General features: G+C 49.6%; 1 protein-coding gene across 1 annotated transcript in view; it reads left to right on the forward strand.

Annotated features, from left to right (window-relative positions):
- Window positions 1-323: 323 nt before the first annotated feature.
- Window positions 324-21,502, forward strand: part of COL6A1 (collagen type VI alpha 1 chain) — a 69,853-nt gene continuing 48,674 nt past the window's right edge. The window contains exons 1-11 of the mRNA XM_073306924.2: window positions 324-614; window positions 1,675-1,804; window positions 9,494-9,694; window positions 14,895-15,054; window positions 16,047-16,166; window positions 16,307-16,327; window positions 17,189-17,209; window positions 17,311-17,355; window positions 18,636-18,689; window positions 21,034-21,078; window positions 21,211-21,237. Of these exons, the coding sequence (XP_073163025.1) occupies window positions 506-614; window positions 1,675-1,804; window positions 9,494-9,694; window positions 14,895-15,054; window positions 16,047-16,166; window positions 16,307-16,327; window positions 17,189-17,209; window positions 17,311-17,355; window positions 18,636-18,689; window positions 21,034-21,078; window positions 21,211-21,237 (933 nt within the window). The 5' untranslated portion in view covers window positions 324-505. The remainder of the gene's footprint in view (window positions 615-1,674; window positions 1,805-9,493; window positions 9,695-14,894; window positions 15,055-16,046; window positions 16,167-16,306; window positions 16,328-17,188; window positions 17,210-17,310; window positions 17,356-18,635; window positions 18,690-21,033; window positions 21,079-21,210; window positions 21,238-21,502) is intronic.

Raw genomic sequence — 21,502 nt, forward strand, 5'->3', positions numbered from 1 at the left:
TTAATGGTGTGGATTATATCCTTAGGCTTGCGACATTCCCGTTCTTCTTTTTAGAACAGCAGCACTGTGGCTATGCTGTAACCCGTTAGCCAACATAGATACAAGATATACGGGGGGAAGCGGGTGGCAAAATATTTTTAAATAGAACTAAATTATGTTTTGATGCAGATCAAGATGGTTTTGCAGGCACAACCATAGCTGAAAAGAAGAAATGGCCCCAAGACAATGTGTTTCAGCAACTCACTGGTTATGCTAAGGATCAACTGAAATTGACATTCTGAGATCCCTCCCCCTCTGGAGTTGGGCAGCTCCTGCTACTTTCCTCCTCATCTTAACTCCCTCTCCCGTGCCTCCTTCCACAGAAACTCAGGGACAGAGTAGAAAATTAGAAAAAATTCCCAACTAAGATAAAAATTCCTTGCTGCCATTCCTGGCCTCTGTCTCCTTCTGTTTCTCCCTCCCTTCCTTTCTGCAAGTAATAAATGGTAAATCTGAAATTAGCAAGATGAAGTTAGCAAACTTTTTGTTCACTTTCTTGCTTCAAGTCTGTTTCCTGTGGAGCGGGGCGCTGGCTCAACAGACAGAAATAGTCAACAGAATTGAAACCTTTCAAGGTAAGAATGTGACTCTGGGGTGTACTTTCTTTTCCTTTCCTGTGCGGATAGTTTTCTAGACTGTTAAAGGTGAGATCTGCCTTCAGATCTGTATGCCATGTACTGCTAAACAGACGTCTCAGGTTGTTTATACTGTTGTAACTTTAGGTTTGCCTGAACATTTAAAAAAAGGTATATTTCAAATGTCTGTTGATTAGTTATTCCTTCCACATGTATTGAATATCTACCTGCTCCCTTCACCCACCTACCCAGTTTATCCTGAAGCCATTTTTTTCCAGTTATCTTCAGCTCTGTCCCATCTCATATGCGATCATTTTTGGTTGGTATTTAGCAAAGAAGGGGACTAAAAACAACTAACGTAGAGGATAATATTCCGGAATACTTCACAGAAATTTGATGAGAATTTTATCAAAATCTGTAAACATATTTTTTGGGTTTTTTCCTTTATTTGTAATAATCTCTTGTGTTCCTGTTGCAAAGAAAATTCCTTTGTATAGGGACTTTTTAAAATGATTATTCTTTATATGGAAAATGTATACACGCGAAAATGTAACCCTACATCTGGACGTTATTTTAAATAGTATCTGTCTGATATTTCATTGTAATGAATTAATTCATCTCTAAATAGATATAGCGCTTAGAAGCCTGGGAAAACAATCTTTCATTTTTAAAATCACAGTAAATGTAAAGAAAAATACCAAGTTTTTTCAGAAAAAGACAGTGTGTCTTCATTGGCTTTAATCTATTGAATATATGTTCATTTTCAATCCAACCTAGCACAAATGCCATGCAAGTGTGAGTGTGTGCATATGTTTGTAATTCTGACACACTGAGTTATTATTTGCAAGCTGTAAACTTTAACTTAGTATAAAAATGTAACAGTGTAACAGAGATACAGACTACACACGTACTGTAGAAAATGCATTGGCTATGTCTCTTGAATACACATGCTTCACTATGATGCATGGGAGACCCAATCCACCATGACATATCTTGTAGCATAACTGGAAGATGCAGTAACACCGTGCTTAAAACCTGCTGTCTCTCTGTTTTTGAACAGATTGCCCCGTTGATCTGTTTTTTGTTCTGGATACATCAGAAAGTGTTGCTTTAAGGGTAAAGCCATTTGGAGACTTAGTTTCACAGGTGAAAGAATTTACCAACCGGTTCATTGACAAGCTAACAGACAGGTAACTGTATTGAAAGCTTTTACTTTTTCTGCACTGCTTATTTTATTTTACTTTTCCATGGGTGTTCACCAGAATAGAAAAAGTGACACCAGTAAGATTTGGGACTCTGCTTGGGAATTTATATTTGTCTTGCATTAAGGCTGTCAGTGATCACTGTGTGCACACGGGAAACGTTATGTGTATGGCTATGTAACAAATGGAAAGAAACTGTCTGCAGCAACGAAGGATTTAATGCGCTCATTCTGGGACCGTTGGCTGGAGTTGCTAGATTGAGTGTTCTCCTGTCTGCAACGGGAGTTTTCTGCACTTCTCCATCCCCATCTGCAGGTGGCAGTATTCCTTCAGCAATGCTTGGTGTAGCCAGGTTTGCTGCCCCATGTGGTTTGCTTTGCGTTTTCCCGGAGGTGGAGACCTGTGGTGGGGACGGTCGTGTGGCTGTCGTGTTTCACGGCAGAATGATCATCCAGGATCATTTTTAAAAAAAAACAGGGCTTAATCGGAGTAGTTGAAATAATTGAGGCCTGTGCTTAAAATCAAAGCTGGGCCCTGGCCTATCCTCCGCCTTCGGTTTCACGCGCAGTGGCTTGTACCCTGCAGCCCTTCTGCTGGGCATGTGCAGCGCCCTGTGATCGCACACCCTGCGAGGGGAGCGTGGGTGCATGCTGGGCCCTCTCCGCAGGACAGCATCGTGCGCACGTCCAGCATGGTGTGCCGCCCAGCTCTGCTGCAGGGAAAGCTGGAGTGGGCTGGGGGTGAGCCCGGGCTGGGCTGGTGAGGTCCCCCTTTGTAACAGAAGGAGAAACTTTATTAAACAGAGGCTTTTCCTTGCACGTTTCCTTGCAAAGCCTTGCCTAGAATCCCACAAACCAGCACAGCCCCTCGCTCTCGTGGTGAGGGACACTGCACCAAGAGGGTAGCTCCCAGGCTTCAGAGGGGCTTGCCTCAGCTGCGGCAGCTGCTGCAAGTATAACTCCCCTTCTCCATCCACCACCAGTGCATGGAGGGCATGGCACAGCGGCCTCGCCCTACCGCACCCTGGCAGCCCCTCCAGCACTTCTCGAGGGGGAGGAGCACTGGACGGAGGACCCAGCTGCTGCAAGCCATGTCTCTTCTCACTGGGGTGTGTCTGCCAAGCCCAAGCCTAAAGTTTGAGGCACTGGAACTGGGTGGGGGTCTGTCCTCCCACTTGGCCCCTTACTCCAGCCAGCAAGGACCTGCCTTCCACATCCAACCTGCCACACCAACTCGAGGAGACCTGCTGCAGTCAGAGGAAACCCTGTCATCCCAGAACCAAAGGATCCACTTCTCCCCGTCCCAATAGCCCTACTCAGGAAAGAACCTGCTGCCCCCTTGCTCAGAAGCCCACCGGCCCAGGCTGCAGGCTTGGCTGCCCTGCTGGGGACATGTCTGTGCCAGGAAATGTTAGAAATGTTAGCTCCCATCCTGTTAAATACACGTGACACCTGGCGTGGGCGGGCAATGCTCACGAATAACATGGGCACTCCCTGGGGAGAATAGGACCAGCACGTCCTGACACAGCACTTCGCAGTGTCCCCATGAGGGGTCTACTGGGATCTAGGACCAGGGAGCCTCCATGAAGTGCTGGGGGTGAGGAAGCCGGGTGGGGCCCGGTGGAGGGACTGACGGACTGGAGTGGGGAAGAATATGGACTGGATGGAATGGTGTGGGGTGGGGAGGAGGTTTTGGGGACAGGAAATGTCACAGATGTTAGTGACTCCTGGAAAATATTCAAGGGAGCCTTGTCTCAAAGCTGGCTCCCCCAAGGGGGGCCTGAGGGCTGCCACGTAGTTCATTCCTTCCCGCCTCATCCGCAGAGGTCCCCAGCACTGGGGAGAGTGGTTTCCCCTGTATTTTCCCAGCCATCGTTCCCTGAACATCTGAGAGCCCCAGTTTCCATCCCCATCTCCTTGGTGAGCTCTGTACATAGAGCCATGAGCAGGCTGGTTCTCCCACACCAGCCCACATGCTCAGTGTTCCTCGCGTTCCCCTGGGCGGCAGGAGGCTGGTGCCCAGATGTGCAGCGTGGAGGGAGGAGGGGCAGGAGAGGCAGTTTGGGCACAGACTTTGCAAATGGCTGGGGTTGGATACAGGGCTGTCCCTGCAGCCTCCTTATCCAGCTCTTTCTGGTGTAATGACTCTGCCTGATCAAAGGCTTCTGCTATTCTGGAGATGGGAGACTCTTTCCTCTTGGTCCTGGAAAGGGAGCCCCAAGGTAAGGGTCCCCACTAAAACATAGGGCTGAAGCTCCCCACTAGATTAACCCCTCGAGGCTGTTGTCCTGGGCGTATGGCAGTCCCAGTTTCCTTTCCCACACTCCGTTCCCAGGGAGCATGAAGGTGTTCAGCCAGTGCTGGGAATGACAATGCCCTGGCTGGAGAGAGTCCTGGGAAGGGCAACGAAAATGATTAGGGGGCTGAGGCACATGACTTACAAGGAGAGGCTGAGGGAACTGGGCTTGTTTAGTCTGCAGAAGAGAAGAGTGAGGGGGGATTTGATAGCAGCCTTCAACTACCTGAAGGGGGATCCAAAGAGGATGGAGCTCGGCTGTTCTCAGTGGTGGCAGGTGACAGAACAAAGAGCAATGGTCTCAAGTTGCAGTGGGGGAGGTCTGGGTTGGATATTAGGAAACACTATTTCACTAGGAGGGTGGTGAAGCCCTGGAATCGTTACCTAGGGAGGTGGTGGAATCTCCTTCCTTAGAGGATTTTAAGGCCCAGCTTGACAAAGCCCTGGCTGGGATGATTTAGTTGGGGATTGGTGCTGCTTTGAGCAGGGGGTTGGACTAGATGACCTCCTGAGGTCTCTTCCAACCCTAATCTTCTATGGTATGGACTCCCCACTGACTGCTTCTCCCCACACCTCATTGCTCATTGCACCTCCACTGATCTCACACTGTGTATGGGAATAAGGTATTGTCTCTTTGCTAACCACCTCGCCCCCTTTCTTATCTGGTTCCTTCACTGATTCTTTGCCACCCCTGTAACCATTTGGCTTACCTTACTGCTCGCTGGGTCATCCATTGGCTGATTGGCTGCACATCTGTTCAGTAATGATGACCAGGCACTCAGGGCTCTGGTCACACCCCTCTGCCGTGTCCCAATGTCTGCTCCTCCCTCCTCTCCTTTATCTCTCCATGCCCTCCCTCTTCTGGGTCACCACATCTGCCCCCCACGCTTGTCCCTCCCTCTGAAACCTCACAACCATTCCCTCCTGCCGCCTCGCCTGCTCTGGCTCCAACAGGCCGCGGCTGTCCACAGCTCCTTCGTCTCCTGGCTCTGCCCTGGGCCTAGACCGCCCGACGCTGCCCAGGCAGCTGCTCGCCTCCTCCCACGTGCCACACTCAGAGCATCATGGCAGGGGTGTCATGTCTTCTCCTGTGTTGCTCTTCCCACTCCAATCTCTGCCCCGCCACTCCACCCCACTTCCCCTCCCGCTCCGGACTGCACCCTCCAACTCTTCTCTCCTTTCGCCCACCCAGCTCCCCAGCCCCCTTCCGCTCTGATTTTGCCTTCTGGATCTCACTCTGCCGCTCCTCACAATCTCCCAGGCTCCTCCCAGGCAGGCTCAGCCTCCCTGTGGGACCCCTGCGGGGATTCCCCATTAGGTTTTGGCTCTGCTGGGCCCTATTCTTGATATGCCTCCAGGTGTGCCTTCGAGGCGTAGGAGGCCCGCCTGTGACTTGGGCAGCCATTTACTCCCATGCACAGCGTGGGTGGGGGGCTGTAGCCTGCAAGCAGTGTGGGTGGGGAGCATTTCGCACTCGCTGCGCACTGGTAGGAGTGGCCATGCTGCCGGGCCGTGGAGAGGCAGGCCGCCGGTCCGTCGTACAAACCCATCTGGGAAGGTGAGCAGAGTGAGCCGCTGCTGCTGGGCCAGGCTGGAGAGAAGCCCCCCCAGGCTGCACGGCCGGAGCCCGGCTTGCCGTCGTGACAGCCCTGCCGGCGGGTGGGTGCAGCCAGACACTGGGGTGGAGGGAGAGAATGGGGGGAGCTCATTTTTGTGCTGAGGTGGCTCCATTAAAGCCCTTCGGGGCTTGTCTGTGGGAATGTGTGTGACGGCCACCGCTGGGGAGCGGCTTTCAGGCCAGGCCGAGACACCTCAATGCGATGCAGTGCCAGGGGGTGAGCGAAGGGAGGGGGCTGATGGCTCAGGCTGATGGCCTTAGCAGCCAGGGTGCAGGAAGAGGGTTGGGATCGAAGCATAGCTGTGTGAACAGAAAGGAAAGGTTGGCGTCTAGGAACATTGGGGGGACAGAAGAGGCATGACGGGGACCTGGCCTGGATGTGTGGGACCAGCGGAGGAGAAGCCAGCGCTGAGCCCCTGATTGACAGGAGGGCAGTGTTCATGCCAGCGGTGGGGAGGATAGGGGAGGTGTGTGGGGGAGAACAAGGAGTTCACTTTTGATTAATATTGGTGGCAAATCTTCCTGGAGGTGACCCTGCTGCAGAGGCCGAGATAAGGGAGCAGGCAGGGGAGATGGGCGGGCGCGGGGGAGAAGGGAGACGGTGCGGAAGGAGAGTGGAGAGGTGGGGACAGATCCTGCCACTCTGCTCTTTGGCGCGGTCAGTGTGGCCTTGTCCAGAGGGGATGGAGGGAGGCAAAGGGCTCTGATGGGTGTCTAGGCACCAGCCCATGGAGGAGAGAGGGCGGGTGGAGGGTAGTGTTCTCTGGGGAGGACCACGGCAGTGCTGAAGCAGGAGAGACCTGGTCTGTAGGGGAGGATGTCTGCCTGGGTGCGAGGCTGGGCAGAGGTGCTCAGAGAGAGAAGCAAGGTGGTGCATGTGGATGCTGTGGGTGCACCATTCATGGGCGTCTGGGATGGGCTTTGTGGTGGGGCAGAGGGGCAGAGGAGGGGGGTTCCAGGAGCAGGTGGGAAGCTGGCTGGCTGATGCAGGAGGGCAGGGGAGCTGTCCAGAAGGTGATGGAGCTTGGCCTAGGGATTAGGAGGATCTGGCATTCAGAAGCATCAGGGAAGGCGGTTGAGAAGTTTGTCCCTGTGGCGATGGGGGTTGATGTTCCTCTCTGCTCCTCCGAGACTCCCTTCCCTAGCCTTTCACCAGCGTGCTGTTTTTGCCCATGGCAGCTGACCCACTGCAGCACACCCTGGACAGCAGAACTTTGTAGAAAGACCCTAGCCCTTCCTGCCTAGAAACAACGACACTCCAATTTCCAGGGACCTGGCCTTTTGCTGGTTCCTCAGCAGATCTCAGTAACAATGGAGTCTGTGTCAGTGGGTCAGGATCCCCGTCCCACGTGCTCTGACATGGGCTCTCCTTGCCCAGTCCATGTCAGGAGAGCTCTCACTGGGTATGGAAAACTGCCTAGCCCCACGTGTACTGCTTGACATGACAGTTGGGATGGGACTCTGTCAGGAACTGCGGCCAGGATGCTGGAGAGCTGGGGGTTACTTCAGGAGCCAGCTTGGCTTCCAGGGTGCCGGAGGGTGAGGGCTCCTGCATCCTGCCATGCATAGAGCCAGCCAATGGTGCGCACTGCCAGCCAATGCACCAAATGGCATGGTGGGCCAGGCACCGACACTCCCTGGCAGAGAGGCGTGGATTGGCCTCATGGCAGGGAAGGCAAGATGGCCTGTGAATGAGGGGTTAGCAATAATCAGTGCCCAGATAGGGTTTTTTGGGGGTGTGGGGTGGAGAGAGGGTGCTAGAGTTACAAAGAGGAAAAATGGAACAGGATGGGGAAAGGGGAGAGCGATCAAACGTGACAGGCCATGTCAGCTTCCCGTCTGTGCAAACCCTTCTCCTGAGACACGCTCCTTGTCAGGCGGGATGGCACCTGTTGCCATAACAAGAGTCAGATGCCTTATGGTCTCAGCATTCCCCCCATCCCACATATATTCACACACAAACCCCTATCTTCACATCCATGCATCTACTCTACCCTCTATTCATACACATTTCATAGAATCATAGAATCATAGAATAACAGAGTTGGAAGGGACCTCTGGAGGCCATTTGGTCCAACCCCCTGCCCAGAGCAGGACCAATCCCAACTAAATCATCCCAGCCAGGGCTTTGTCAAGCCTGACCTTAAAAACTTCTAAGGAAGGGGATTCCACCACCTCCCTAGGTGACGCATTCCAGTGTTTCACCACCCTCCTAGTGAAAAAGTTTTTCCTAATATCCAACCTGAATCTCCCCCACTGCAACTTGAGGCCATTACTCCTTGTCCTGTCATCTGCTATCACTGAGAATAGTCTAGATCCATCCTCTTTGGATCCACCTTTCAGGTAGTTAAAAGCAGCTATCAAATCCCCCCTCATTCTTCTCTTCTGCAGACTAAACAATCCCAGTTCCCTCAGCCTCTCCTCATAACTCATGTGTTCCCCAGTCCCCTAATCATTTTTGTTGCCCTTCACTGGACTCTCTCCAATTTCTCCACATCCTTCTTATAGTGTGGGGCCCAAAACTGGACACAGTACTCCAGATGAGGCCTCACCAATGTTGAATAGAGGGGAACGATCACGTCCCTCCATCTGCTGGCAATGCCCCTACTTATACACCCCAAAATGCCATTGGCCTTCTTGGCAACAAGGGCACACTGTTGACTCATATCCAGCTTCTCGTCCACTGTCACCCCTAGGTCCTTCTCTGCAGAACTGCTGCCTAGCCATTCGGTCCCTAGTCTGTAGTGGTGCATGGGATTCTTCCGTCCTAAGTGCAGGACTCTGCACTTGTCCTTGTTGAACCTCATCAGATTTCTTTTGGCCCAATCCTCCAATTTGTCTAGGTCCCTCTGTATCCTATCCCTACCCTCCAACGTATCTACCACTCCTCCCAGTTTAGTGTCAGTCTTCACACCCATGCATTACACCCCTCTATGCACACCCATTTACACCGAGAATTTTCTTCTCATTTCGAATTGATACATGAGACACATTCAGCCTTAAAAACGTGCATAAGGAACTGATTCTACGCCCAGGTTTATTCACAGATTATGAAGTCAAAGGGTACCACTGTGATCATCTAGACGTAGGACTTCCCTGAATTAGTTCCTGTTTGAACAACAGCAAATCTCTTAGAAAAATCTCCAACCCTGATTTTAAAATCTCCAGTGAATCTCCAGCATGTCTCTAGGTAAATTGCTGCAATGGTTAATTATCCTCACTGTTAAAAATGTACACCATGAAAGCCTCTAACGTCAACTTCTAGCCACTGGATCTTGTACTTTTGTCTGCTAGATTGAAGAGACTTCTCTTTTCAAACTTCTATCCGCCATCTTGATACTTATGGACTGTGATGAAGTCACCCTTAATCTACTCTTTACGCTAATCAGATTTGTTAAAATAAACAGACTGAGCTCCTGGAGTGTCACCATAATGCATGTTTTCCAGTCCTTTAATCTTTCATCCCCTGCATCGCACGAGAGACAGACCTGAAAGAAAGACCTAGAGAGGCAGGACTCTGACCGAGGCAGAGGCTGTACCATTACCGAGGATGTTGTTTGTAAGTCAGTAAGATGCTGAAGTCAGGGCAATATTTAGGTAGAGCTGAGAGAGCAGAAGGTCTGTACAGGGCCACTCCGCTGCCAGAGAGACAAAGCCAGAGATGTGTGGGAACTGGGAGGGGGCCATGGCGGTGATGAGGGGAGGGTACTGCAGGGGTGGGGGAAGCAGACACTGAAGGTGGGTGTCCCTTTTTGTCTCTCCAGGTATTACCGGTGTGACCGGAACTTGGTGTGGAATGCCGGAGCTCTGCATTACAGCGATGAGGTCGTGCTGATCAAAGGGCTTGACCGAATGCCCGCTGGACAAAATGACTTAAAGAGCAGAGTGTCTGCTGTGAACTACATCGGGAAAGGCACCTATACAGACTGCGCCATCAAGAGAGGGATTGAGGAGCTGCTCATCCGGTGAGTGAGAACAGTGCCTCCCACACAGTGCCCAAGGAGCACAGAGGAGAGAGAAGGAGGTGGGCTGGGAGACGCCTTGTCCTTGTTCTGGGACACAGTCATTCTCTGCTGCCGGTTGAAACGTTCTGGAGAGGCACTATGGTCTGACTCCACCAGGGAACTTCCCCCTTCGCTTCTCTGGGCTCTTTGTTTCTGTTTACCTCCAAAACACTCCAGGAGACCGCTGGTGAGCCTCAGCTGGGAGAAATCTCAACAGAACTCTGACAATGGACACCGGCTAAGGATCTGCCCCCCCTTACATTTAGCTGCACCTCAGCCAGGCTCAAGTGCTCTGAGCATAATTTAGTGCCTGTGTCCACGATGGACACAGTCAGGTGGCTGTAGTTCTAAATGGGTGTAATTACAGGCACAATTAATTGTGCCTATTAATTATGTAGAAAAATTGTACCTCTAATATTGACTAGAACCTCTTTTTGCAAATGAACATAAGAACGGCCACGCTGAGTCAGACCAATGGTCCAGCTAGCCCAGGATCCGGTCTTCTGACAATGGCCAATGCCAGGTGCCCCAGAGGGAATGAACAGAACAAGGAATCATCAAGTGATCCATCCCCTGTTGCCCATTTCTAGCTTCTGGCAATTGGAGGTTTAGGGACACCCTGAGCATGCAGTTGTGTCCCTGACCATCTTGACTAATAGCCTATCCTCCATCAACTTATCTCATTCTTTTTTTTGGGCCCAGTAGTATGGCTACCCAAATGTAGCCATAAAGGTGTGGCAGAGCTCATCACACAAGGCTCACCTCTCTGAATACTGACTGGGGAGCGAATGGGCCACTTCACCCTGAATGGTGCCTGAAATATGTGTTCACTACTTATGCTAAACAATCTGTTTCACTTTGTCTGTAGCTGTGACACTCTGAGTACCTTTCCCAGACCCGCAGGACAGCTCTGTGTCAGCTTGAAAGCTTGTCTGTCTCACCAAGAGGAGGTAGTCCAGTAACAGATATTACCTCCCCGACCTTGTTTCTCTAAGGAGCTCTCAGCATTTCACACAGGGGATTCCATCTCTATGTGGAACATGCCTCCTTTTGAAATCCTTCATTAGTTAAAAATTGTATTAAGATGTTAAAATAAAAAGAAAACAGCACAGAGTTTAAGCACAGAAGTTCCTGTTTATCAGGGAATAACATACAGATTATCAAGGGGTGCAAAGTTCGGTTTAGGATCGGATGGCGTAAGGAATACATAATCTGCAATATCCCCAATTGGGGGTAAAAGGTTAACGGGTCAAAGTACAGACATTGAGGTATGAGGTTTGTTGTTCATATAATGGCTATGTTCAGGTGTGGAGTATAATGAGTGGATACAATGATGAGGATGGATTTACCCTCATTAGTTGTATTACAGTAGCTCCCGGGGCCCCAGTTGGGATCCATTGCGCTAGGTACCCTACAGAAAGACACAGGGTCTTCCCCAGACAGTTTGCAATCCAAGGCTCAGGTCATAGAAAGGGATCTGCACAAGGTGCAGAGTTCAATTTGTACTGACTCACTTGTATGTTTGGGGCCTAGATCAAGAAAAGACCCAAGTGAGGGTAAGAAACTGTAGGAGGGGAGGGAGGTCTACTCTAGTAAGAATATGCAGTTCTATAGTCCAGTAGAGCGCACAACCTGAGTCTACAAAATCGATCTAAAACAATTGAATTTACATTTACCTTGCAAATGTCTATTTTTAGACATTTTAAAACTTCTCCATTTCTCTATTTAATTATTTTTATTGAACCCCCCCCCCCCCAAATTTGAAGTGAATTGAAAAGTTGAACTAAATTTCCCCAGTTCCTTCCCTCCACTTTTTGAGCTTTTTTGCAGTCCCAAGAGACACTGGTGGGACAGAGACGGGCAGGGACAGGGGTCACAGAACAATTACAGAGCAAGTCAGTGAATAAAACATCCAGATTTCAGTAAGCCTCACAAGGAGAGCTGGGCAAATCACCGATTTCCCAGTTTGTTGGCAATCCCCAAAAAAGAATTTGCTTCAAGCTGAACCTGAAGTGAATTGAAAAGTTGGAAAAAATGTTAAGGTCGAACAAAATGTGTCCTTTCTACATTTTAGAAGATCTTTAATAAAGCTAACAGTAATTTGGAAAAGAAAAGTTATTTTAAACTGAAAACTCAAAATGTTTTGAGGGTTTTTTTTATTAATTTGAGTTGGAGGGGAGTTCAACCAAAATAATTTGGTGAAATCGACATGAATTCACTAAACCTTTTGGTGTCACTGAATCTGCATTTGTGGCCAGAAATATTCCTCCCAGCGGTAGTCCCAGGTCTGCGCTGCTGTGTTTCTTGTTGCTGGGAAAGCAGCACAGTTCAGTGCTAAAGTTTGCGGCATAGTAGCTCTGTTGTGGAGGTAAACTGAGAAGAGTATCTGCCAGCTTTCTCCATTAACATACTGGATTCTTGAGCTAATGGGAGAGGATCCTTCCCTCATGTGGCTCAGGGAGGAGCCAACCCCTTTAACCAGCTCACATGGGTCGTGATTTGGGTCTCATTCTCTAAGGAGACTGAATCTGCACCAGTCTTAAGAGCACCTCTTAGTGACATGATCTTCAATTTGTATGTAGCTTTATATAATGGGAGCAGGTCAGCAGTTCAGAAAACTATATCTCAGAATGAGAGTGACAGAATTGCCCCAGCCACCCGGACCAGCTGCCCTGGAGTGGTGCCCCACTTTGCCCAGGGCACAATCAGGACAGGTGAGGTTGAATGAGAGTCAGTGTTTGAGGCCTAGAGCTTCCTCACCCTCAGAAGAGAATTAGAAATGGGACCTTCCCACACTATCAGCAGGTGGGCTGAGTCTAATTGGGGAAGACATCGCTGATTGCCCGGGTAAAAACCTAGGACACTGCAAGTCTGGCAGCGTAAACCCGGCGATGACAAAAGTACATTTTGCAGCGACACTGCTGTTGAGGAAGCCAGTTCTCTGAACCAAACCAAAGAGAGAGATGGCAGAGAGAATGTTGTCCTTGGCTCTCAGATGAAGTGATTCACCGCCATCCACTTTCCTGTAATTGGCAGCCTTTCCACAGAGGACTTGACTTGAATCCGTTTTTTTACAAAAAAGCAAGATTCTAGCCCTCCTGGTGGCAGGGAAGGGCTTGAAAACATGCGCCCGAAAAGCTCAAAACCTAGAAGGGTGAATAAACAGAGTGCAAGGAGGATTGTTTTTTAGACTCTCATGGTTTGTAAGCCAGTCTCACCATTCGGGGGCCTGACTCCTGGTTTCTGCACACTGGGGTCTGGCACTGCTGCTGGCCCTTTGAAAGGAGTCTGCTATTTTCTAAGAGTTATCGGAGTTTGACTGAAAGTCACCAATGAATGTAGAGCAAACCACAAAGGCTATGTCAATTTGGGCCTGCTTAGCCCTTCCCAAAGTCAGTCGGCACCCTGCCTTTGACTCCAATGGGAGTTGGATGGAGCTGCTCACCAGCAGCAGTTACAACACATTCCCAACAGAAACGGAAAGCGTCTTCAGGCAAGTTACAGCTACCTGAGAGACTTGCCCCTCGGCGTTTCTCCCTCCCGCCTTGTGGCAAACCAAGCCCAGCCATTTGCAACCCAATTCAGTGCGGGAAGCAGAGGAGCCATTTTCCAGCAACACCCGCCAGCCAGGTCTCAGGCTTCCAGTGCCAGTCAGTGTGCCTCCTGGGAACTGTTGTTTCAGGGGAAGCCAAAGCGGAGCAGGAAGCTAGTGACATCCCCCGGTTACCAGTGAATCAGGTTTAGATTAGGACCAGCTGTTTGTAATAGGTGAAGTCAGAGACTGTGTGTGTCCGTCCTAGTTCTGTATGCTTCTTAGCATGCCGGTTAACCCGTCTTGTCACTCAGGCCTGAAATTTTCACTCCCATAGATGGCAACCAGAAGCAACACCTCTTGTGCTGTGACGAGAAAAGCTCGGCATTATGTCACAGAACCTAACGGATGCCCTCACTTCATGTGTGAGTGCACACAGCTTAATGCCCATGCGCTTAGCTTCAGCTGGAGCGTTGCCTTTCTCCACCAGGCTGACAAAAGCCATCCTGGTCCTTTTGACACTTGACTTGAAACTGCAAATGTGGGTTACTGCACTCCCCAGTAAAAGGCTTTCTGTTCTCTGCAGTGACGAGGAATTGTCATGTGCTCTCCCCGACCAACCTTCCCTTCCAGATTGTGTCAAAAGTTAGCGGATCAGCTTGGCCTGGGGTTGCAAGTACTGCACTCACCTTTCTCCTCTGTGTCCCTTCATTGGAAGTGTTTCCTGTTGGAAGTTAAGCTGCTGTCTACACAGATGTTACCTGTGGATCTGAGTTTAGCGATATCGTGCTGTGTAGTTAGATAGTCTGGGGATTAAATTATGAGCATTGTGTTTCTTTTTGAAATGCAGCATATAAGCTCTTTGTAAATAGTCATTAATAATGTTTATCTGGCTGCTTCTGCTTCCTGCTGCTGAGTGACATGAAAAGGGAAAGATCTGGCTCAGTGTGTTGTTGGTTTAATAATTCAAGTTCTTTGTATAGAAATATCCTTAGACGTAGTATTAAACCATCGCCCAAGGAAATCTAATTCCATTCCAAATATCCTTTTATTACATTCATGTTGCAGGATAAGTAAGGTTCAGGTTAAAGCCATAAAACAACCCTACAAATTGAGACAACATTGTAAAAATAGTTTTTTACAAACTCTTGGTCCAACCCCCATCTCACACTTACGATTTGTACAGTACTGGAGGTTGTTGGAAGTGTGAGGGGGGTGATCCCTGTGTTACTGGGAGTTCATCACTTGGAATGCAGGACTTCCCAGGAGTCCAATCTATGATATAATTTAAATACATCCATGTTAAATGCTGATCAATTATTATTGTCCTAAAAATGAGGCAAAAATTTTCTTAAGAAAAGAGAACCTCAGAAAAACGCTGTGAATTCCCCTCCCCGCGTGTCACCATCAACACAATCAGGCTGAGATGCCAAGCGTTTGAATTCTGCCCTCTTCCAGTGATGTATACCTGCAGACCATTAATCCTTCCGTCACGAGGGCATCAATGTACCCCAAACAGGCATTGCCATAATGCTGTGAAACACAGCGAGTGGAGGTCATGTCAGAATAGAAGCGGGGGGCACTCATCAAAGCTACACATTCCCAGCTAACCATTTTGAATTGTTACAGCGGCTCCCATCAGAAGGAGAACAAATACCTGATTGTGGTGACAGATGGACACCCCTTGGAAGGGTACAAAGAGCCATGTGGAGGACTGGAAGATGCTGCCAATGAAGCAAAGCATCTGGGAATCAAAGTGTTCTCCATTGCCATTTCTCCTGACCATCTGGTATGAATTGCTCAAATGTGGCCCTTGTTATCGCCTAGGTATTTCATAATTGGAGTGGAAAGGAATATAATTAGAAACAGGATATTACTGAGAGGAGTCAATTAATCCTCTCTTTGATGTAGAGGGTCCCATGACTGACAGCAATTCCAGGAAGGGCAGCCAGTGAGTATAAAGTTTGAAGCTGGGGGGAAAAAACGATGATTAGAAATAAAGTACCAGTGGAGCTATGCCAGTTGACACCAGCTGAGAATCTGGTCCAATGCCTGTAATTAACACAGAGGGTCCCAAAACAAACTCCTGAATCTGACACCCACACATTAACTCTGGGGAAACTTGGATTCCGCTCCATAGCCGAATGTTATGATTGATCCTATCTCTACATTCGGCTGAGCAAAAGCGTCAGATCCCAGCAGGCCCAGACACTGAGATGAAATTGAGGTATGACACCTTCTGGACCATGCTATGCAAGATGGCAGCGTATGCCAGCTGGGAAAGAGAGACGCAGACACAAGGCCCAACCCCAGCGACTTTTAGCATGCTATGCTTGAGCCAGCTAGTGCGAGTCTGTCTCCCCACACTGGGAGACTCGTTCCTAGCTGAAGTGTAGATGTACCCAAAATGATTTAAAGATGATCAAGCATGTCTGGCTGATGAGTCCTCCTAGAAACAGGGGGAGGTTCACGGCCCAGGGAAAAGTTCAGCTGGCTTCCTGAATGCCAAGAACGTGGCATGGCCTCTCTAATTTCTCAGCCGCTTCCCCAAGCCTGGATAATACTGTCCTATTCCCAGGACAGATGATGCAGTTGCTGAGACACTGAATTCTTTGCATGTGCAGGGCATTTCTAGTATGTAGCTTGCAAGCTAGCCCATTTAGGAATGCCATCAAGTTGTGTTACTTGAGTTAATCATGGATGGAAGGGCACTTAGGAGGCATCACAGCTCCTGATCTCCTTTGAGTCCAGCCTTGCTGCTTTGTTGTTGTTTTACCCCAGGAATCAAGGCTGAATGTTATAGCCACGGACAGCAACTATCGGCGCAACTTCACAGCAACCAGCCTTGTACAGTTTCCGGTAGATACTGACAGTACAATAGAAACCATCATAGATATGATTGTGAGTATTCCCTTGCTCTTCCCCTCCATTGCTTCTGGCCCCCCTTCTCTCCTGTCTACCCCAGCCCACTGCCGCGGGGTATTTGGCCACACTGTTCTAAAGGGGCTCATCAAATGTTTGTATTGTTTTTGCTATTTCAGAAAAATAATGTGGAACAAATGGTGAGTCTTGCGTTCTCCGGGCTTTTCACTTGTGCAGTAGGGGCCCACTGCCCTCTCCAGCTGAACGTGTTCCCTTTCTAGCCCCCTCTCCTTTGCTGTCTGAGTCAAGCTGGCTCTCCTATGAGCCGCGATGAAAGGCAGAGCTTGTTCTCACTCCATCCTACACAACAGTGAGCCCAGAGCCAGGGCCGTTGGGCTATCTTCATCTATAGCCCAGAGGCAGTAAAGGGACGCAGCGTGACTCCTCCCTTCCAGGCAGTAGGGAACAAACTATGCCAGGCCTGGAGAGCTACCCCTGAGCCTTTTCTGCTCTCCAGGCCCCGCAGGGGTAGGCAGAGCTTTCGCGGACATGCCTTGAAGTGTCCTGCCTAGCACAGTTCAGCTCTCGGGGGGAGGGTGCGTGTGTAGCTCTTCTTATTCCCGCTGGCAAAAAGTACAGTGTGCCCTCTCTTAGCATTTGTTGCTAGCTTCTAGCAAGTACCCAGTGGGATGGAGCTTGGCCATGCACCCAGACGTACAGTGCCGTGCCCCCTAGGGTCTGGTGCGTGCAGCTGAGCATACTGGGGGAAGAGACTTTCGGGTATCTTATTATCACATCAGAATAACCCGGACTCCCTGTATAGGGAGAGTGGCTAGCCTGCAGACTGGGGCACGTCAAGGCTCTTCTTGACCTTATAACAGCGTAAGTCGCCATTGGGCGCTGCCTGCCTGGACACCTACAGTCTGGTCCAGCTCACCCCTTCCTGGGTTTATGGTGGTGGGAAGATGATAATTCAGTGTTTCAGTTTCTGCCCAGGTTAACTGAGGTAGCCCAGCCCCTCCATGTCTCTAACATTGTGCTTTCTTCTTCTCTCTGGGCAGTGCTGCTCCTTTGAGTGCCAGGTGAGTTGGGCGCGACTAGCCCTCCATTAGCTTGCATTGAATACATCTTTCTCCATGTCTGTGCACGTTTCCCTGCTCTAATCATTACACGTTTTTTGCAGCCTGCTAGAGGGCCTCTGGGACCACCTGGGGATCCAGGATATGAGGTCAGTAAATAAATGCACCCAGCAACTTCCCTGCCATGGGAGTGAGGCTGAGATGGGGTACACCAGAGCAGAGATCCAATGGAGGGACGTGGGGAGGCCACTGGACAGGGATACTCATGGCATAATCGCCATCTGATTTGTGCTCTGCCCTGCGGCCTTCCTGAGCAAGGCTGCCTCGGTCAAGAAAATATAGATTAAGGATCTAAGCAGAGAACAGTATCTGTGGCTTTAACTTCATGCCCCTTTGTTAGACCACCCTCCCCCCAGAATCACTGCTGTCTGAGAGCTTACAAGCCAGCCCTCCCTTAGCCCCACAACACAGCTGCATCCTCCAGGCAAGAAGAGCTGGGATCCTACCCAGATGCTATTCACACTCCCAAATGCCAGTGGTGGGCCATGCCAGGCCACTCCTCTCCTTGGAGCTGGCACTGGAGTCCTGTGACAGCCCTGTCACTCCCCAGGGTCAGCAGGCAGCACTGAAGCTGGGCCACCACCCCAGCAAGGCTCCCAGCAGTGGGAAGTAGAAGAGGGGGACAGTGTGAACGGAACCAAGGGGGGCATGTGTTGGGATCACAGCTGTGCTTTCCTGAGCTTTAGGAGAGCTAGGGTGGTGGTGACCCTCAACTGAACACCAGTCAATCCATTGTGGCAAGCCCTGTGACTCCTGCAGCCACGCCGGCTCACAAGAGTTCCCCTTCCACGCGGTCTCTTAGCCGTACATCACTGGTTTCTATTTCAAAGGAGCAGAAGTCAGACTTACTGACCAGTCATTGCCAGGATCACGTTCCATTGCCTGCGGGAAAGTCAGCGCCATGTTTGCTTTTCTCCAGTCTCCCCCTAGGCTGGGGTGGGAGATGACACATGAAATTGGGAAATAAGGAACCAGTCATGGGGAGAACAGGAGCAAAATCCTTTGGGCCCATTGGCTACAGTTTCCAGTTTGCTCAGTGGACCACACTGCTCTCTCTCAGAAGCTCTAGAGATGTAGTGAGCTGGCCTGCCCGGAGGTATCGCTGTTTATGAATCAGGAAGCTCCTCGTTGGTGAGCAGCCTGTCACAGACCCAAAGCAAATGAAGTCATTTGGTCCTAGACAATAAGATTAGACACACATCCAGCTGATCAGAAACATTAAGCTAATGACAAGGAGCATGCCCGGGGCCACTTGTCCTTGCGGGAGAGTCACTCTAGGGAGTTATGCTGGGGATGAAATTGGATCACTTGATAAAGCTACATATAAATAAAGATTGTGTACTACATTGATGAATGTTTTGTGTTTCAGGGGGAAAGAGGAAAGCCAGGTCTTCCCGGTGAGAAAGGAGATGCTGGAGAGCCGGTAAGTAGGGAAGGACACACAGCGCTTTGACGGGGGAGATTGAACCAGAGGCTACGCTTTGACCCTTAATGGCTCGTGTGAAACACTCGAGAGCCCCTGGGACAGCACTCCCTTGTGGGATGGGTCTGTATGCTCACCTTCTTCTGGGCTAACTACATGTGGGATGGCGCTAGACAGTCACCTTGTTCTGGGCTAGCTTGTTGCATTCCAAGAAGACGTTTGCAGGTGTAACGTTGTTTCAGTGTGTCAGGTACGGTGAGGTTCGCACTAGCGTGCTGCGGCACAGGCCTCGTTCGCCTGGGGCACGGGGCGGTACGTTGCTGGTTTTCCAGTCAACTGTAGCTCTGACCAATAAGTCTGTCAGTCTGTCCTGTAGCTCTGCCCAACGCTGGGTGAGCTAACAGGTTTACAGTGTTCAGAGGGGTAGCCATGTTAGTCTGGATCAGCAAAAACAACGAGGAGTCCTTGTGGCACCTTAGAGACTAACCAATTTATTTGGGAAAGCTTATGCCCAAATAAATTTGTTAGTCTCTAAGGTGTCACAAGGACTCCTCGTTATGTTGACATGCTAGCTGTCAATGGTCCATCACAGCAGGAAATATGATGCCCTGGACTCCAGATAATAAATAGGATGTACCCTGTTACATGAGAATGTCCAGTCTGCTAGATCATACTTTCCCTTATTGTGACCCATCTGGAAATTTTGTCCTCCTTCCCCCACCTCCTACTTCTCTTGGGGACCAAGACTAAGGGGTCTTAGGAAATAAAATCTCTGCAGCAGCTGTCCACTAGGCCACTCATACCTGTGGCTTTCTGGTTATCTTCTCTGCACAGACCCAGCCTGCTGGGACGTCCTGGCCACAGTCTCCAGCGTTGTTAGGGAGAAAGGACAGCCCTGTGCTGGCCAACCGGGAAGCAAACCAAAGTAGCCAAATAAATATAAGAGACGGATTGGTAATGACAGGCCTTCCCACGGCCAGTGGGTCAATCAAGAAAACCCAAGGCGGTGCGGAGTCTGAATCCCTGACCAGCCTGAGTCTGAGCAGAAATGAGTTCCAGTGATGATGCACTCTTTCAGTAGTAGCTGGCCTAGAGATTGCTTTCACTTCAGCGTCTCTTCAGGGTCGGAGGGGTTTCATAGGCAGGTCTATGTTTGGGTCCCACGCTGGTCACACAGGAACAGTTCAGAGGGAAAAGGTAGATGGTAGCGACATCTGATTGGTTACAACAGAATAGTAGACCGGCCAACGAGTGCTCTCTCCCCTCCCCCATTCCCAGTCAGGGCCAAAGTGTTTCTGTGGGACACCATGGTAATGGTGCCGAGAGTGATGACAATGGTCTGATGACTCAGATGAGGAGCCCTTCATCGCCTCACTGCAAACTTGTAGCCAACAGGCTTCTGAGTGCCAAACCCAAAATAACTAGTTTTCCTACAGGGTATTTCTCTGACTCACCCATCCCATGGATGCCCGCCTCACTTTGGCTCTGATGCGCCTTTCCCACTATAGACAGGGCAGTGTTACAGGGAGGTGTTTAATCTGCTAACAGGAGGAGGAAAACATCATTTTTCCTCCTCCCCTTTTTAGTAGGTACATTTATTTTTGTAGGTGTATTTCTCCCACACCCATCAGTGCACAGTCAGCTTGTGTGTTTTCAGCTTGGAAAACATGTGACTATATATTTTCTTCTTTGTAGATTTTTTCTGAGACTTAACTTTCATCCCAAACGACACCTCTTGTAGCTCTCAGTTTCCCCAACCCTGGAAAGGACCTGATTTTCAGATATTCACATGGAGAGCTTTAAGGGGATGAATGCTTCCTTACCTTCCCAAGGAAGCAATTAAGTTTCCTTTAACTTTCTGAGATGTTTAGATGCTTGCAACATAAATGTTAATGAGTACTCCCTGTGTATTGGTATGTGAAGAGGAATTGCTCTGTATGACCCACTGGTAAAGTTTGGATTTGAAACCCAGCAGCAAAATTTGCACTGAAATACCCAGCGTAGATGTGGCAGAAATGAATCAATTTGTCTTCACTTTCCTTTGTATTTGCTGATAAGATTGTAGCCCAGATGTAGAGAGGTGGGTGTTATGCGGACGATGAAAAGTGCAGCTCAGTTGAATGAAGTTCTGAAGTGGACAGAGATATTTCAGAAACATGATTTTTGGTGTGTGGGTTTTTGCTGAATTTGTTTTAAAACCTAGAAATAGAAAAACGTCATAAATAGAGAGAACTTGAATACCATCTTCCCCTTATATGTACATAGTATGCTGCTGAACAGGAGGAGTGGTGGCTAGCTATTTCCTGCTATAAAGGTTCTAATGTGTTTGGGTTTTGTACCCTAGGGCAAGCAAGGTGACCTGGGACCCATTGGCTACCAGGGGATGAAGGTATGTACAATTTTCTTTGCAGTCTATTGGAGGGCGATGAGGAGTAGTAGCATCATCATGGCATCTTAGAGCTGTGTTTTGACGCACACTTCATTGTCTCAGTTTAATCGTTGTCTTTCCTTTGTTGTTTAGGGAGAAAAAGGCACTCGAGGAGAAAAGGTGAGTATGGCATGCAGTGTGCAGTCAGTGGCCTTTGCCAGCCCCGCAGGTTTTGCTCATTTCCCCATGCAGTCTCCTGTGACACCTTCCCCCTTTGGCAGCATGACTAGGCTTTCTCCTGGAGACTGAAACGTGGCCACTGGCAACACCATGTCCCGCGGGGCGGGGGGATCCATCAGCTACATTTATCTACCTCTGTGCTCCTTTGCCAGCTTAGTGAGCCTATGGTTGCTTCTCTCTCACACACACACACTGCTGCGGGTCA

This window comes from Lepidochelys kempii, chromosome 11 (genome assembly GCF_965140285.1).
Source record: "Lepidochelys kempii isolate rLepKem1 chromosome 11, rLepKem1.hap1, whole genome shotgun sequence".
NCBI classification, from domain to species: domain Eukaryota; kingdom Metazoa; phylum Chordata; order Testudines; family Cheloniidae; genus Lepidochelys; species Lepidochelys kempii.